This window comes from Eschscholzia californica, unplaced genomic scaffold (genome assembly GCF_041429995.1).
Source record: "Eschscholzia californica isolate CP2 unplaced genomic scaffold, dmEscCali1.0.p SCAF_1, whole genome shotgun sequence".
In the NCBI taxonomy this organism is placed as follows: Eukaryota; Viridiplantae; Streptophyta; class Magnoliopsida; order Ranunculales; family Papaveraceae; genus Eschscholzia; species Eschscholzia californica.
The window spans coordinates 61,746,764-61,764,182 of NW_028238198.1; the positions used below are offsets into that span (position 1 = coordinate 61,746,764).

General features: G+C 37.2%; 3 protein-coding genes across 4 annotated transcripts; 2 read left to right on the forward strand and 1 right to left on the reverse strand.

The window, feature by feature from the left end:
* Window positions 1–1,437: 1,437 nt before the first annotated feature.
* On the forward strand, window positions 1,438–5,390 carry LOC147568031 (glucosamine inositolphosphorylceramide transferase 1-like). Its single transcript, XM_086654480.1, has 4 exons — window positions 1,438–2,112; window positions 2,195–2,317; window positions 2,880–3,047; window positions 3,212–5,390. The coding sequence occupies exons 1-4, from the start codon at window positions 1,774–1,776 to the stop codon at window positions 4,880–4,882; spliced, it is 2,301 nt and encodes a 766-aa protein (XP_086510606.1). The 5' UTR covers window positions 1,438–1,773; the 3' UTR covers window positions 4,883–5,390.
* Window positions 5,383–10,769, forward strand: LOC147568032 (3-phosphoinositide-dependent protein kinase 2-like). Of its 2 annotated transcripts, XM_086654482.1 has the most exons (12): window positions 5,571–6,536; window positions 7,314–7,494; window positions 7,677–7,729; window positions 7,882–7,983; window positions 8,059–8,167; window positions 8,260–8,338; window positions 8,553–8,718; window positions 9,522–9,653; window positions 9,753–9,916; window positions 10,047–10,125; window positions 10,217–10,275; window positions 10,360–10,769. In XM_086654482.1, exons 1-12 carry the CDS (start codon window positions 6,327–6,329, stop codon window positions 10,370–10,372), a joined length of 1,347 nt encoding a protein of 448 aa, XP_086510608.1. In that variant the 5' UTR covers window positions 5,571–6,326; the 3' UTR covers window positions 10,373–10,769. The 2 variants fall into 2 exon arrangements, with proteins under 2 accessions (XP_086510607.1, XP_086510608.1); XM_086654481.1 differs by having other exon boundaries at window positions 5,383–6,536; window positions 10,047–10,275.
* A 466-nt stretch (window positions 10,770–11,235) lies between these two features.
* LOC147568033 (homeobox-leucine zipper protein ATHB-22-like) lies at window positions 11,236–12,940 on the reverse strand. The gene is made up of 3 exons (XM_086654483.1): window positions 12,248–12,940; window positions 11,818–12,164; window positions 11,236–11,671 (listed from the first exon to the last, which is right to left on the reverse strand). The coding sequence occupies exons 1-3, from the start codon at window positions 12,366–12,368 to the stop codon at window positions 11,429–11,431; spliced, it is 711 nt and encodes a 236-aa protein (XP_086510609.1). The 5' UTR covers window positions 12,369–12,940; the 3' UTR covers window positions 11,236–11,428.
* Window positions 12,941–17,419: the final 4,479 nt, after the last annotated feature.

Sequence of the window (17,419 nt, forward strand, 5' to 3'; positions counted from 1 at the left end):
GTTTCCTTTAGGCCTTTTGGACATATTTATGGGTCTAACCCATGTTTATATGTCTCATCCATATCGTCATATCTTCCGATCAAGTACACACCACTCTTTCGTGTAACTCGGTGTAGGATCCGGACAAAGTTAGCCGCGAATCGTTTCGTGATTCGACGATCGTAGTTGGTTTCTAGCTAACCACTATGTTCCGACAAATTGCTCGCATTGCATCTTTGGTCGAAGGACATCTCCTTCAAAGACACCTTCCGACGATACAACACGGCGATACCCTCAGCATTCCACTACTTATTCACTCTCTTTCTAGTTTGCTGACTTGACCATTAGAGCCACCTTGGCCGGCACCATCCTGGTGTCCCCAAGACTTCATGGTTCAACTTATTTTTGTTTGTCTACAGGTCCAGCTAGAACTTTGTCCATCTCGAGGTCTAAAGCCCAGTTGCTGGTGGCCACCAATCGACCTTCTGTTAATTGTTTAATTTTTCGCCGTCCACAGAAGCTTATCACAGTGAAAATCACTTAATAAGTGCAAAAATCAAACACCCTCACCCTACAACTTTTCATAATAACCGAGGCTCACCCAAGTTGAGTCTAGGTATCTAAAATTGCTCGGTAACAACTGAGGCCTAAGAGCATCTCCAATGCAAAACTCAAAAAAATCTCTATTCATCATATGTGTCAAGTTTCAATTGAGATTCTCACTCCTAGATGGAGTCAATAGAGATCCTCAAATTTTTTGTGTCTCCAATGCAAAACTCTAAACTTATCTTATTTACTTATGTGTCATGGTTATTTTTGTAAATAAATAATTAGTTATTTTTGAAAATATAGAAGACTCGATTTCTATTGGTTGAAAATCAAATATTGATGAGGTGGACAATTAGAGATATCTCTTGAGATATCTCTATTCCACCCTTGACACGTCATCTTAGAGATCCAAATAGAGTGTTGCATTGGAGATGATTTTTAAGAAAAAACTCTAAAAATCCTAAGTGGCACTCGGAGTTTCTAAGATTGAGTGTTGCATTGGAGATGCTCTAAGAGCATCTCCAATGGGACACTCTAACAAACACTCTATAAATCCTAAGTGTCAAGTGTCAATAGAGATTCTCTTTCCTAAATGTTAATATAGAGACACTCTAATTTTTGTTGATCTCCAATGAAGATCTCTAAAGTTTTTATACTTAATACACATGTCCATCTTCAATTCAATAGATAAAAAGTGGTTGAAAAGCAAAGTTTTCTATTGGTTGGAATATTAAAGTAACACTTAGAGAGTCTCAAGTACACACTCTCATTTTAGAGTTTCTCTCTCTAGACACTCTATAATAAATGTGTCCACTTCATATTAGAGTGTCTAACAAAGTGTTCTATTGGAGATGGTTTTTTAACAAAAACTCTCAAAAATCAAATGTGACACTCTAAATGTTAGAGATTGAGTGTCCCATTGGAGATGCTCTAAGTCGTAAGGACTAGTTGAGTGTACACATGGAGGACACAGATAGGCTAGAATGAAGGTAAGACAAGTGTGCACGTGTCATCATTCACAAAAAAAGATGTCTTAAAATGTTAATTGGTTACGGTTCCTTCTAAAAAGAGTAGTTACTCATGTCCTCTCTCTTCTTCTCTTCTCTTCTTCATCTCCCCCAAAAGTTATAAAACACTTTCAAACAGAATCCCAACTTTTTAAGATTTATATTGTTCTACCCACTTAATCAATTATTGTTTGTTGTTGTAAAGATGATAAAATTTCCAAAGTTTTGATTTTCAATAATGGGTTCGAGTAAAATTGATGATAGCAATCACAGAACAAGTAATAATAATAATAATAGTAGTAATGGCAGCAATACTTGTTGTGATATGACTTTAAAGTGTTGGTGTAGATGGAGATGGAAATGGGATCAATTTTCTCTCTCTAAATCTTCTCTCTTCTTTTTCTCATCTTTTCTTCTCTTTGTTTCACTTGTATCTCTTTATACTCATCTTACTTTCTCTCCTTACCGTTTCTCTCTTTCTCCTCCTTCTCTTGGTTGTCAAGATGATAATGAAGGTTCTTGGTCGATTGGAGTTTTCTATGGTCATTCTCCTTTTACTCTCAAACCCATTGAATCTGTAAGTCTCTCTATGTGTATATTGTTTTTGGATCTGGATCTGTTTTGTTTGATTAATTGTTTTGATTTGAATTTGGGAACAGATGAATGTGAATAAGGATGAGAGTACTGCTTGGCCTGTGGCAAACCCTATAATTACTTGTGGGTCAATCTCAAATGCTGGTTTCCTAAGTAATTTTGTTGCTGATCCTTTTCTCTTTGTTCAGGTACTTCAATGTTTTCCCAATTAATTAGGTTTTGAAGTTTCAAATTCTATGTTTAATGATTTTGACCCTTTCCCCAATTGGATTTCCATTTGATTTCTCTACACTTAGTGCCCTAATTACCTAGTTCTGTTTTAGAGCCCTTCAGTTACTGAATGAAGTAGAATGTGTATTGAGATTGATTCCGGTTCAGTAGAATAAATAAGATAGAATCACTTCGATTTGCTAAAAGAAACTTGATATATTCACAACAAAATCATTTAGTGACGAAGTACGAATTAGAATAGCTTGTGAAATTCTTTAGGACAATAACACTATAGGAGGCCTTAAAGGATCAGATCAAGGACTAGGGCAGATCCATTACAAAAGATAGGTAGGCGGAGAATGCAGAGTTAGTAGATGGGCTTATTAGTTATTATCTATTGTGTGGGGATATACCGGTTTGCTATAATTCATCATTTCAAACTAGGTAGTTATTCGTATTACTCAACGAGGACATTACTTGTCTGGTCGTTTAATTTTCCTTCTACGAAAGACAATTTACGTGAGCTTATCTTTTGTTCAGGGTGATACACTTTATGTGTTTTTTGAAACAAAGAACTCCATCACTATGCAAGGAGATATTGCTGTTGCAAAAAGTGTTGATAAGGGTGTCACTTGGGAGCAGTTAGGCATTGCTTTGGATGAGGCGTGGCATCTTTCCTTTCCTTACGTTTTTAACTACAATGACCAAGTAAGTTTTCACTTGTTACTTGTTATGTTCGGTCTTGGGCTTTTGGTTATTTAATGATATAGAATTTCTTTTATCGATATTTGGTGGATAATCCACTTAATTATTTACCCATTTGTGGGCTTTGGTTGTAATCTTCCTTTATTGACGCTGTCTTTTTCCCCTAGATATACATGTTACCGGAAAGCAGTCAGAAAGGGGAACTTCGTATTTATAGGGCGGTTGAGTTTCCTCTTAAATGGACACTAGAAAGCATTGTCATGAAAAAGGCGCTCGTGGATCCTGTCATTATAAACTACCATGGTAATTATTGGCTATTTGGCTCAGTTCACAGTGTTTTCAGCACAAATAAGAACGGACAACTTAAGATCTGGTATAGTAGTTCTCCTCTTGGTCCTTGGAAACCCCACAAGCATAACCCTAACAATTTAGGACTCCGGAACGGAGGTAAACCGTTTATATACAACGGAAATCTCTACCGTATAGCTCAGGATTGTCGAGAAACATATGGCAAGCGAGTTCACATCTTCAAGGTCGAGGTTCTCACAGTGGACGAATACAAAGAAACTGAAGTCCCATTGGGCATAGAAAATACGAAGAAGGGTATAAATGCTTGGAATGGCGCTCGTTACCATCATCTTGATGTGCAAAACCTAGGCCCGGAGGAGTGGATCGGGATTATGGATGGAGATCGAGTTCTTTCAGGTGATTCTTTTTACAGATATACAATCGGCTGTACTGCCGTTGCTCTTGTAGCTGCACTCATTGTACTAGTTGGTGTATTGCTGGGATATCTGAAATGCATTTTACCCCTTGGTTGGTTCTTCCCTAATACAGCAAAGAGAAGTGATGCATTCTTGACATGGGATAATCCGAATTCCTTTTCGTCCAAACTGAGGCAGTTTTATACTTGTTTGAATAGAACAAATTCGACAATTCGAGCCTGGGTGAACCCCAGTACTTGTGCAGGAAAATCGATTCTCGCTTTAATGTTTATAACCGGAGTGGCATTAATGTGTACAGGAGTTAGTTACATTTATGGTGGAAATGGTGCAGAAGAACCTTATATTTGGAAGGATCACTATTCTCAATTCACATTACTAACAATGACATATGAAGCTAGACTTTGGAATTTGAAAATGTGTATAAAGCATTACTCCAGATGTTCTTCGGTGAAGGAGATTGTTGTTGTCTGGAACAAAGGGATACCTCCTGACCCAAGTGATTTCGATTCCGCAGTGCCAGTTCGAATCAGAGTCGAAAACCAAAATTCATTAAATAATCGGTTTAAGATAGATTCTATGATAAAAACTCGGAGTGTTCTTGAGCTAGATGACGACATAATGATGACATGTGATGATGTAGAACGAGGGTTCAGAGTATGGCGTGAACACCCAAATACGATAGTTGGGTTTTACCCACGGCTCGTTGATGGAAGTCCGTTAAAATACAGAAATGAGAAATATGCTCGAACTCGAAAAGGGTATAATATGATATTGACAGGTGCTGCATTTATTGATAATAAAGTTGCATTTGAGAGGTATTGGAGTGAGAAAGCAAAGGAAGGAAGAGAAATGGTGGATAAGGTCTTCAACTGTGAAGATGTTCTTTTGAATTTCTTGTATGCAAATGCAAGCTCATCGGAAAAGGCGGTCGAATATGTGAAACCAGCATGGGCCATTGATACGTCGAAATTCTCTGGAGTAGCAATTAGTGGGAATACTCAGGCCCATTACAACATAAGAACTGAGTGCATTGTCAAGTTCACAGAGATATATGGAAGTATAGCAAACTGGAAATGGGATTTTGGCAGTCGAGAAGACGGTTGGGATCTATGAGTCGAAATATTAACAACAGCAGAAGATCTCTTATCTTGGCGCAAACCCGATTAAGAAATGTAGAAGTATGGTTTTATCCATGTTTAGGGTTATATCAACAGCCAAACAGCCATTGAAGAACTCTTGACTAGTCAGTAGGGTATCTATCCAACTATCTTTGTTTGAGACAGGTACTACCCCACAGCAACTTTCTCTCACCAAAAACCAGAAGAGACAAACTTTGTATGGGTAAAGGCTCATGGTTTCTTTATCTTCAAGCTTTAATAATGGAGATTTGTTATCCTACTTGCAATATGATCATGTAAGGACACCACAGTAGTGCTACAGTTATATATTACCCTTGAAGGTTTGTTGTTACCCATAAAAGTATAAAAAGTAGAACCAGATTCTTAGTAGTTAGTTCTAGTCAATTTGGCAATTTTTCATTGTTGTAACATTCATTTTGATATCAAAATAAGGTTTGAATAACTAGCAATTAATATAGTGAAAACTTATGCATTTGACCCAATACTGGATGTGGTTGTTTTCATGTAATTTTGTTCTACGCCCGATATTGTCTGGACTAAAGTTAAATTTTGATGTACAATTTTCAAAACTTTGTAAGAAATAGTCCCACATAGCCTAAAACTTATATAGGACGCCACAAGAATAGGTTTAGAGTACGTTAGGTGCTGGCTATGTTGAGATCAATCTGGTGTATCTATCGGACATATCCTTCAGGTTCAACCGTTCAAAAGGCCGGACATATCCTTCAGGTTAAACTATTCAAACGGCCTTCAGACGACCTCCAATATCCAAATCCAAACCTAGTCACTTCTAGACTTCAGACATTCTTATGCTCATTCGGGCTTAGGTGAATATAGGTTGTCTAACTTCGAACTTCTCCAACAAACAAAGAATTTTTTTCCTTTTTCCCCTTTCTTGAATTTGGTTTTTCTTTTATTGGTTGGGCTATAATTAGTTAGGTGTAACTTGTTGGTTGTTACTCTAGGCTAGGGAATATAGGTTGATTGAAGAGGAAGGATAGACAAGACTGATAAGTTTACGAGAAAGAAGAACCTTCACTTTTTATTCTTTTCTTTATAGAGAATTTATTTTGTCTTTTCAAATTTTATTTCTTCTTCTTTTAAAAATCACTTTTTGCAGAGAAAGAGGGGAAGAGAATCTGGTGAGATAGGAGAGAATTGGGTTCTTTCCTGTTTCCGTTGACCAGTCTTTCTTTCTTTCTTTCTCTCTTTCTTCCCTTTCTTTTGTTTTCGTTGGAGGCTGTGAGTCCTTTCTCCCCTTTGTCTCTCTTTCTCTGTGAAAGAGAAGAGAGAGAAACTAGAAACTAGAAAATAGAGAGAGAGAGAGAGAGAAGCAAATCAGATTAGAATTTAGATAAACACAGAGAGATTTAGGTATAGAGAGAAAGAGGAGAGAGAAAGAGAGAGAGAGGGAAATAATGGCTTTGGTTGGGGATGAAGGTGGTGCAGTAGAAATGGAGAAAGAATTCGAGTCCAAGCTTCATCTTCAGAACTCCCACACTGATGCCAATACTAATGATAGTTCTGTTCAGCGATCGAATAGTATAGTTTTTAGGGCTCCCCAAGAACAGTTCAGCATTCAAGATTTCCAATTGGGTAAGATCTATGGTGTTGGATCCTATTCAAAGGTACCTCCTTTCCCTTCTTTAAGTTTCCTGTTTTCATCTCTCTCTCAAATACTTTATACTTAACGCTTGCTTACTGTTCCAATCATGGTTGTTTATGGAAATGGGGATGTGGGATCCGAGAGAAAAGCTGAGAACTTTGATGAAACTTTCTATCTCTAAACCCATTTTGTAGATGATCTTGATTAAAACACTCCAGAAAAGCAATACCAAGTTGTTAAACTAAATGGGTTTATGATCTGAAAATCTAGATGAATTCCTTTCTGATACTTTGTACTGAATTCTTAAACCATAATTACTTTGTTATAGTGTTATACCATACATACTACAGGTTAAGTAATTTAGGTTTCAGCCTCTTATGAGCAATTGCTATGAGGTTTTGCTGGTTGGGTACTTAACATTTAGAATCAGTCCTAAAAATGTTGAATCTGGATTAAGATGCATTAGTATTATATACTATGAAGATAGAGTTAAGGTCTTTGTTAAGGCCGTGGGAAAGGGCTAACAAATAACAACAGTCAGTGTCGATCTTGAAGTGGGCCTTTGAGGCGGTTCTGGAAGTGTGGTAGAATGTTAGGATCCTAGATGTTAAGTACTTAGTTGCAGACTTTTCGCTCTTAATCAGCATCCATCAGTCACTTTTGACGTGTATTTTATCGAATAGTTGACACGTTTTTTCTTCCTTAATTTAGGCTGTTATTACTTACAGGTTACTTGGGTAATCATCGGTAAAGTTAAGTGTTCTTGTTAATGTAAATGATTTTATTAATTACTAATTAGGTTGTGAGGGCGAAGAAGAAGGACACGGGAGTGGTTTATGCCTTGAAGATTATGGACAAGAAGTTCATCACGAAAGAAAATAAGATATCTTATGTGAAGTTAGAGAGAATTGTACTTGATCAGTTGGACCATCCAGGCATCATCCGCCTGTTTTTTACATTTCAAGACACATGTTCTCTGTGTAGGTATTTCTGTCATCATCCATCATTAGATATTGATGTTATCCGTGGTTTATCATCCATATCTTTCTTTATTTATCAGTGCCTTAGTTTCACATAAAAGCAAATACAAATGCTTGCTTATTCTTCTGCACTTTCGTGATTTTTCCTTGTCTGACATGGTTGTGTTGATCAAACTTTGAAGATATGGCGCTTGAATCTTGTGACGGTGGTGAACTATTTGATCAAATACAAAGGGTAAGTCCTCTCTTTTAGTTTTGTTTATATCCAAAAATCGCACCATGTGCTCATAAGGTTCTTTTCATAGTTTTGCCACCAAATGCTCCTGATATATAAGCAATATAGAGCCTGCAGATAGTTCTTGAATATACTTTGTTTTTGTGGTCCAGAAACGCCGTCTTTCAGAAGATGAAGCCCGATTCTATGCAGCAGAGGTCATCGATGCTCTTGAATACATACATAGTGTAGGATTGATTCATCGTGATATTAAGGTACTTCTGGCTACATATATTATCCATCCTTTTCTAGAGCAGTTCCAGACATACTAACGAGTTTTCTAATGGCAGCCAGAGAATTTGCTACTTACTGCAGAAGGGCATATCAAAATTGCCGATTTTGGTAGTGTGAAGCCTATGAAGGACAGCCTAATTTCTGCTATTCCATCTTCACCATCGGGTAAGGTTATCATGGCATCCTTAGGGAAGACGTTGCTGTTAGTTTGTGCAACTTGATGGTAGCTTAAATTTGTGTTTCGCTGCATTATCCAGATGAAAAGGCTTGCACATTTGTGGGAACTGCTGCATATGTTCCCCCAGAGGTCCTTAACTCTTCTCCTGCAAGTTTTGGGTAAGGGAAATATCAGCTTTTCGAAAGGTTGAAAACCTAAGTTAGCTTTTGCCATTCTTAATTATACTTATGAAGTTATATTTTTCGTAGTTCAACCGATTTTATATCGAAGTATCAAATATTTGTTCGAGGTTCTGCAGATTAAGTTCTCTTCTTTCGTATGTTTTCTTCAAGTGTTTCGTGCATGTCATCTTATTTTAGTATATCCAAACAGCAATGACCTTTGGGCACTCGGATGCACCTTGTATCAAATGCTATCTGGATCTTCTCCCTTCAAAGATGCAAGTGAGTGGCTCATTTTCCAAAGAATTATTGCGAGAGACCTTAAATTTCCAGATTACTTTTCAGAAGAAGCTAGAGATCTTATTGATAAGTTATTGGTAAGAACAGTTTGCCTGAGAAGTATTTTGCCTTCTTCTAACTACGAGCTCGTCTAACCAGTACATTTTCATTCACTGAACTGTTTGTCTTTCTTCTTATTCACTTCATGTTTTTCTTGCTTAAATAAAAAATTATCCAGTCAAAACGTGCATATCTTCAGATGGCAGCTTAGCATTGTTGAACTTTTTTGTTGTCTCTGATAAAAGAACAATCCATCAAACCTGGGCTGAGGAGAAAAGTTTTACTAAAGAGTGAAAAAACAAAGTTTGAGGAAGGGGGTCTTAAACTTACAGAAATCAGCATGACCACTTATAAGAACATTGGATTGTGTGATCTTTAAATGATAGATATCTTTATCACTAGGTACCCTGTACAAAATATATTCATGTTCTTTATGGTGCATTCTCTCTCTAAATTTTGTGCTACCAGTGGTGTTAAGGTGTTTAACTTCCTAGTTTAACTCTTACTTTAGTAATCTCTTGAACCACTCTCTTTAGGTCCCTGTATTTCTACTATTAGATCCCCATATAAATCATATTAATTTTCTTTATGGTTTTATAACTTATACCTGTACGGTTTTTGTATATTCACTACTCATATAAGTTCAGAATTTATACTCGGGGAAATATTGTTGAAAGAGCAGAGGACCTTTCTCATGCAAACTTCCTGAACTTTTACTTCTCTTTTAGTTTCTTTTCTTCATTGAGGAATAAGGATGGTTGGAAAAGCGTTTTCACAGAGATAAGTGGAAGATGTCCTAAATGGATATTCGAAATTTGAAAGTATTTTTTGCCGAGTGCAGGACACAGATCCCAGCAAGAGACCAGGTGCTGGACCTGATGGCTATGCTTCACTTAAGAGGCATCCCTTCTTTAAGAGTGTAGCCTGGAAAAATATAAGATCTCAATCTCCTCCCAGACTTGCTTTGGAAAATGTATGGCACTTGCAATTAGAAATTTGCTTCTTCAAATTGAACAATATCGAGCTTTATCATTTCCAAAATTGGTTATTGAAATTATTCTTTTGATTTCAGACGGTGGAGGCTGATGATGCTCAGGATTGCGGATGGAACTTATCACACATTGGTGATGGTTCCGTTGGACTCACCGATGGAAGTAGTGGTGGTGCTACATCATCTTCTGAATCGTCTGCTCATATAACTAGACTTGCTTCTATTGACTCGTTCGATTCAAGATGGTAACTTTCTTGTCATTACATACTCTTGAGGAGATGTTCAATGGGATTCATCAAATATTTACTATAAGTTTCTTAGTCAATAAATTCCTGTAAATAAGATTAGTTGAATCTGTTTTACTTGTATAAACAGGCAACAATTCTTGGATCCTGGGGAATCTATTATTATGATATCAATGGTGAAGAAAATACAAAAACTTACTAACAAGAAGGTTCAACTTATACTCACTGACAAACCCAAATTGATTTGTGTGGATCCTTCAAAAATGATCCTAAAAGGGAACTTGTTATTTTCCGAGTCAGACAACCTCCGTGATCTTACCATTCAAGTCTCAAGTTCTTCGCATTTTAAGATTTGCACAGTAAGTTTATCCCCATCTATCCAAATTTCTTCTCCTTCATTTTGTTATTCAATTTCTCTAATATAGATTTCTTGAGATTTTCAGCCAAAGAAGATAATATCATTCGAGGATTCAAAACAGAGAGCGTGGCAGTGGAAGAAAGCAATTGAGTCCCTCCAGAACCGGTGATGTCTGTTAGGCAGATTCCAAACCATATTTATTTAGATGTAGAAGAGATTTTGAAGGATCGGCGGATACTCCAGACAAAATTTTATTGGTGAGATAGAAATTCAGAATCGCTTCTCCGACCAGTTTTTCAAGGTGCATTTCTTTTCCCTTCCGACCCTCCTTTTCCTTGTACCTTGTCAAAAATATTGTGACTCATGTAAAAACATTAAGAAGAACAGGGGAAAGTTCTTGTAGTGTGGGTGTTCGGGGTTGGTTAAATTTATGAACCGGTTTGTTTGTTTTATTGTAAAAGATACAACCATTAAATGAAAATTTTTACTCAGAAATATGGGTCACCATCTCTCCGACTAGTTGAAAATGCAGGTTGGTTTATCACATGTATGTATGATAGATTGACAAGAAAAAAAGTGATCAATCTCTTTAGGAGTGTCTAAATTATGATTGATTAGATGGGCCAAGTTTTTTTTTTTTGGAAGTCGACTACGATCAACGTATGTCGTTACATTTGGCACTTGATACATCATAGATGTGATAAGTTCGATAACCGCCCACTCAAACACTCACAAGACCGGGCCTATAGCCCAACTAGACATGGCCTAAAGCCCAACAACATTATTTACACCCTAATAATCCCAATTCAAATAACCAAAGATTCCACCTTCTCTGGTGATTCGAACCTGGGACCTCCAGGGCTTTCTGGAGTTTATGTCAACACCTTGGAACCACTTGAGCTACCAACTGTTGACAGATGGGCCAAGTTTGACCTTCTGTTTTTCCATATGAAATTCTGTAAGCATGGCTACCAAGTTCGTTGATATACTACTTAAAGTCCAATAACTAAACTTGAACAAAACAGAGATAAGACTTTATGTAGCCTAAGTAAACTTAGATGCAGTTCTAACTCTTTAAAGTATTGAACAAATTAGCGAGAACATGAAAGAACAGATACTTAAACCCTAAAACCCTAGATGTTCTGTGAGCAGTCTTAATGAAAACTTTGTGGTAAACTCCAGTAAGACGAGGAGATTGAATGATAGTCATCGATGGCAGAGTAGTAGCTTCCCTGGACAACTTGTTGGCCGGAACTGACTCCTTGTATGGTATGAGGGCTTTGAATATCAACTGGTGTGCTTTCGATTATCTCTTCTTCAGATATCTCAGTATACCCTGTAGAAACTTGCTTCGCCTTTGCCGTGAGAGTTTCAATCTTGGCCCGCAGTTTCATAACCTTCATAGTTATATACAAGTTTGCATTAGAAAAGAAACAATTGTTCATCTTATTGCATAGTCATTAATCTTGAACTTCTGCTGGATACTAAAAATTAAGGGTATCTGTATAAACATAAGAAATCTAGAGAGAGAGAAGGAGATTACTTCCTGTTGAAGCTTATACTTGTCTTTGGATACAATATCGAAGTCTTGCTTAAGAGCATAGTAAAGACGTTCGAGTTGCTTGTTCTTCCACCTAGCTCGTCTATTTTGAAACCAAACTGAAACTTGACGAGGTGGGAGACCGAGTTCTCGAGATAGCTTCATCTTCCTATCTGGTTCAAGCTTTGCCTCCTCCCTGAAGCTCCTTTCCAACAAATCTATCTGATCACTGGTTAGTCTTCTCTTCCTCATCATCGTCGTCTCTTCATTAATGTTGCTCTCATTTCTCAAACCAACACCCACAAGCAGAGGATTTTCAGCTGCAGATGACTTTATCATCATCCCTTCTCCTAAAAATTTTCACAGTAAAACCAATTAGTCAATATATACAACAAATCTAATATATGAGAAAAAAGTAGAAAGATTATGAAACCTGCAGGGGATGGGTAGCGCTTATGGTGATCGAAATAGTCGTCAAAGAAAGTAAAGGTTTGTTCTGTTCCTCCTGTAATTCTGAAGGGAACCTGTCTAATGTTGTTATGATCACAAGCCATTAAGAGAGAGAGAGAGAGAGAGAGAGGTGGGTTTCTTTCTTGTTAATGCCAAAAATGAAGAGAGAGGGGAGTGATGAGAATTGAGCTTGATATCTGATATTCACATTTATAGAATGGAAGAATGAATGCAGGTGCAGTTTTAGGTGACTATTCAAGTTAGAGAGTGAGAGAGAGAGAGAGAGAGGGGTTGGTGTCAAGAAGAAGAAGAAGAAAAGAGAGGGCAGTGGTTGTTTTATATAGGCAATGATTTAAAAAGGAGTAGAAAAGGATGGAGCAATGGTAATTAATTGGGATAAGAGATCCAAAAATGGTATATTGATAGAAAGCACAGCTAATTCATTTCCTCATATCCGTACACTAAAATTATAGACTAGAAGAATCCAGTAGTACGTACACATGCATGAACCCTAACTCCTGCATGCATAGCTAAGGGGGACTTACTACTACTACTACAGTGCAGTACTACTCTGATTATCATTTATTTCTCTTGATTACCCTCCTTCCTTATAGCCTGCCTGTACAGAGGAGGAGCTAAATTGTTCTCTCATTAGTCCATTTTTTGCTTCAACACAGAGAGAGAGAGAGAGAGAGAGAGAGAGAGAGAGAGAGAGAGGATGAGTATATGAAAGGGGTGCAGATTTTGAGCCGTAATTGTCAGACGTGACGTTATGAGACACCACACTGGACAAGAAGATGATGATTTGAGATATTTATAGGGTTATATTCCAAATGGCCCCAAGTGTATAACCAACTTCCCGCTTAGTCCTGTAGTTTATCAACAGTATCTAGATTACCCTTATTTTTTGCCGTTAATGTCAAAAGCCCGTTAAATATATATTTTCTCTCCCAAAATTATCCTTCATTTAATTATCTGACATACTCGACTCTTTTTTTCTCTCTTTCGATCTCTATGAAAAATCTCATTTCCTTTTTCCTAAAAACTTGCTTTCTAATTTTTTTTAAATGAATACCCGCAATTAAGTCCCATTTAATAGGGAAGAAGATGAGGAGTTTTATAGTACATCAACATTTTTAAGTAGTAATCTATTATAGAGAAGTATGTGACATTTTAGATGAAAAAGAGAGACAAATCTTGAAAAGATAATTTGATTAGTACCACCAACCATATTCATAATCAATGGTGGAGTTTCATTTAGCCAGGAATTGTTGGGTTTCTTGTTGTTGTTGGTAATTGACACGCCTCGTGAATAACATTATGTGAGGCTCATGGCGATGAATCGCATAACGACCCAACCATTAATATAATGATGACGAAGGCCGTGAAAATCAAATTTTTCTATGGTCAAGAATATGATGGTTAATATGATGATGATCATGAACAAGTTGTTCCATGGTCATCAGGATGATCTTGCCTTCTCACTTTCTCAGTCAAACTATAACTAAAATTTTAGGACGTCAATGGTTAATCGAGTAACCGATACTGAAGAAGAGGGAAAAAGGGATTCATTCGTCTCCTTTAGATCATTAAAAGATTGAAAAAATTATTAGGTCAAATTTATTTCAGCGACAACAACAACAACGACAAGATCATCATCATCATCTAAGTAGAACTCTTCGTGAAATAATTTTAACTTTCTTTCTCTCTCCATAAAGATATTTTATAAGAGAGTTTTTAGAAAGAAAAATAGATGATGAGAGAGAGAATTTTCAGAGGAGAGAGAGAGAATTGAATATGTCAGAGAATTGAACATGTCAGAGAATTAAATGAATGATAATTTTGGGAGAGAAATAAATATAAAGTAACGGTCTTTTGACGTTAATGGGAAAAAAGATGTCATCTGGATATTTTCGATAACTAAGGTGTTTGATTGCAAACTAGTCGTAAATTAAGGGATCATTTAGAAAATAACCCATATAGAAGCCCCTCTGACGCTATTCTCTCAACCAAATTCTCTGCTCCCTAATTTAATTGGGCTAAACCTTGGGATTGAGACCTATGACTTTTTCTTTTATGAACATGACACCTATGACTTCCTTGCCAAATCCCCACTTCGGTTCTCTTCAACCTTATTATCTTTTTTCTTTTTTTTTGTTGTTGAAACATTCAACCTCATTATCTTCTCTTCTAATTTAAAACACATCTGTCATTCTTCACATTAAATATAAGAAAATAATTAAAAGAAAAACTTATAAGAAAGGGTGCGACTAATAGCACCTACTAAAAGCGTCGTTAGCGCCGACCTCTGTAAGCGTCCGGTACGGAAGTGGCTCGGGCACCCGAGAGCACCCAACCCTTTTGACTCCGGTCAAAACACTAAGATCCACTTCCCTTTTGCCCTAATTTCCATTTCCATCTTTCACACCCAAGAGCACCTAGCCCGTTGTGTTCTTCTCCTTCCATCATTTCTCTGTTTTATGTAAGATTTTTAAATCTTTAGTTTGGTTGGATTAATCTTATTTAACGATGATAAGCTGTGATTTAGATTTTCGGAAGACTTTATTATACTTGTATGTTGTATGTCTAAGGACGATTTTTTGGAATTTGACTCGAGTCTCTTTGTTTGTGGAATACCTACTTGGAGTCGAACCAGTCTGATTGGTTCGGATTCACCAGTCTGATTGGTTCAGACTGACCAGTTCGAACAGAAATGTTTTAATTTTCCGTTTTAATTTTTCTTAGTTTTGTTTATCATTCCACCTTAGACTTTTGTTATTTTCATGGCGGAGCGTGTTCATCCTACCAGGAGCGAGAAGGCTCATAGAGTTCAAAGACAAATGGGGGTTGATATTTCGGTTCCGACCGAAGAACCTGTAACTACACCACCCTTAGAAAGTACTAGTACTGCTAAACCTGGATCAGACCCTTATCGTGGAGGTCCTCCGGATTGATCTTTGCTTCGAGGGTTCGAGAACACATTGCATTCCTGATCTGGAATAAATCGGTAAGTTTAGTCATAACTTTGAATGAATAATTTATTTTTTAATTGTTAATGTTTATTGAGTTATTTCTTTTTTGGCCCCCTACATTAGGACCAGCTTCCTTCTTGGCCCCCTATTTAGCATAAATTCATATATGACCCCCTTTTTTTAATGTAAATGTCATGACTACCCTTCCTATAAATATTTTTTCAAAATAAAATTAAATAGAAAACATGAATTTCCACCTCACTTCCACTTCACCTCTCTCTCCACCTCACATCTCTTTCCACCTCACCTTTCTCTCTCCACCTTACCTCTTTCTCCAACTCACCTCTCCCTCTCTTTCTTTGACTCACCTTTCTCTCTCCAACTCAACTCTCTCTTCTCCGACGAAGGTCGCCGACCGGAAAAATTTTCAGTCGCCGACCTTCAAACAGACAAAAAAAATCTCTCTTTCTGGTCGACAACCTTGAAGAACAGACCTACCTGCGGCGAAGGAAAACCCCTTCGCCGGAGTGTTTAGAGAGAGATGAGAGATTTTATTTATTTTTTTGAAGGTCGCCGGCCGGAAAAATTTTCGACTGACGACCTTCGTCGGAGAATAGAGAGGTGAGTTGGAGAGGGAGAGGTGAGGTGGAGAGAGATGTGAGGTGGAGAGAGAGTGAGGTGGAAGTGAGGTGGAAATTCATGTTTTCTATTTTATTTTATTTTGAAAAATATTTATAGGAAGGGTAGTTATGACATTTACATTAAAAAAATAGGGTTATATTTGGATTTATGAAAAATATGGGGCCATGAAGGAAGGTGGTCACAAAGTAGGGGGTCAAAAAAGAAATAACTCATGTTTATTTATTTTTTGTTATTTTAATTTTTCAGGAGAGACTGCCTTTGAAATTAATCATGCTTCTACTATCCTCACCGGATCTCTATCCAAGGAGACAATATATTCCATAAAGAAACAACAAGTGTGGGGCTTGGAACGGGAATGAGACAAAGTTCAAACAATAGAGCAGAAGACAAGAGTGACTCACATTATTAAGTATTCATACCAAAAGTTGGATCAAATCCTACTCTCGGCATTTGTGGAGAGGTGGTACGAAGACACCAACACTTTTCACATGTTTTTTGGAGAGATGACGATGACAAGAATCGTATATGTGGTCTTCCAGTGATAGGTGATGTAGTTTACGTACCAGATGAGAACAATGGAGGAGATATAGTTTTGGTGACCCAACTTCTAGGTGGTACGCTTTGATGATGTCGAAGAAGCGATGGGTACTTCAGAGCGGATATAAAGATGAAGAGAGTGAATGTCAGAAGATTTGTTGTGCTTGAGGATACATACTTCATCTTTTTGGATCCACACTTTTTGCTGATAAAAGTGGTTCCAAGGTCCCGACTACATACTTACAGTAGCCGAAGAACCTCGACGAGGTTCCAAAATACTCTTGGGGTTCTACAGCTCTTGCATATCTTTACAGATAACTTTGGCTTGCCTCGACAAATGGGGCTCAGTTGGCGGGTAATCTAACCCTCTTACAAGTAATACTTGATCTACCTAAGTATTTATATATTTATTTATGTAGTTTTAGTTTGAAATTTAATTTCTTCTTTTACTTTGCATTTGTAGGCTTGGATAGATGATCACTCTAGCCTGGGTTTATCCATTCCAAATCAATCATACGTGGCTAATGCTGACACTTCTCATATGAACAAATGGGAGGAACACATTATGAAAGGCACCCAAGATAGTACATTATCCAACAACCACCTCATCTGTTGAACAACTTGGAACCAACTTCGTGCCTCCTCTATTGAGTATGTTAGCCATTGTAGTGTGAGTGGAGGAAGTATAGTGTTTCTTCCAAGTTTAATAGAAAAAAAGGGCAACTGTTGACATATGCATGACCGATAAGAGTTTTGGCTGTCTTATGGTTATGCATTCCAGACACAACAACCACCTTCCACTTATCACCTTCACCAAGTATTCCTTTGAGATTGAATGGACAGTTACATTTTTTGTGCTACTTTTTCCTTTTCTTTTTAGGAGGTAAATTTACTTTTTTAACCAGATCCTTTTTAATATGTGACTGAAACTCACCTCTTCTTTCACAAATTAGTTGGAATCTTGGTTTGGTGTCACCTCTACCCTCTGACTTGCCTATCAAACT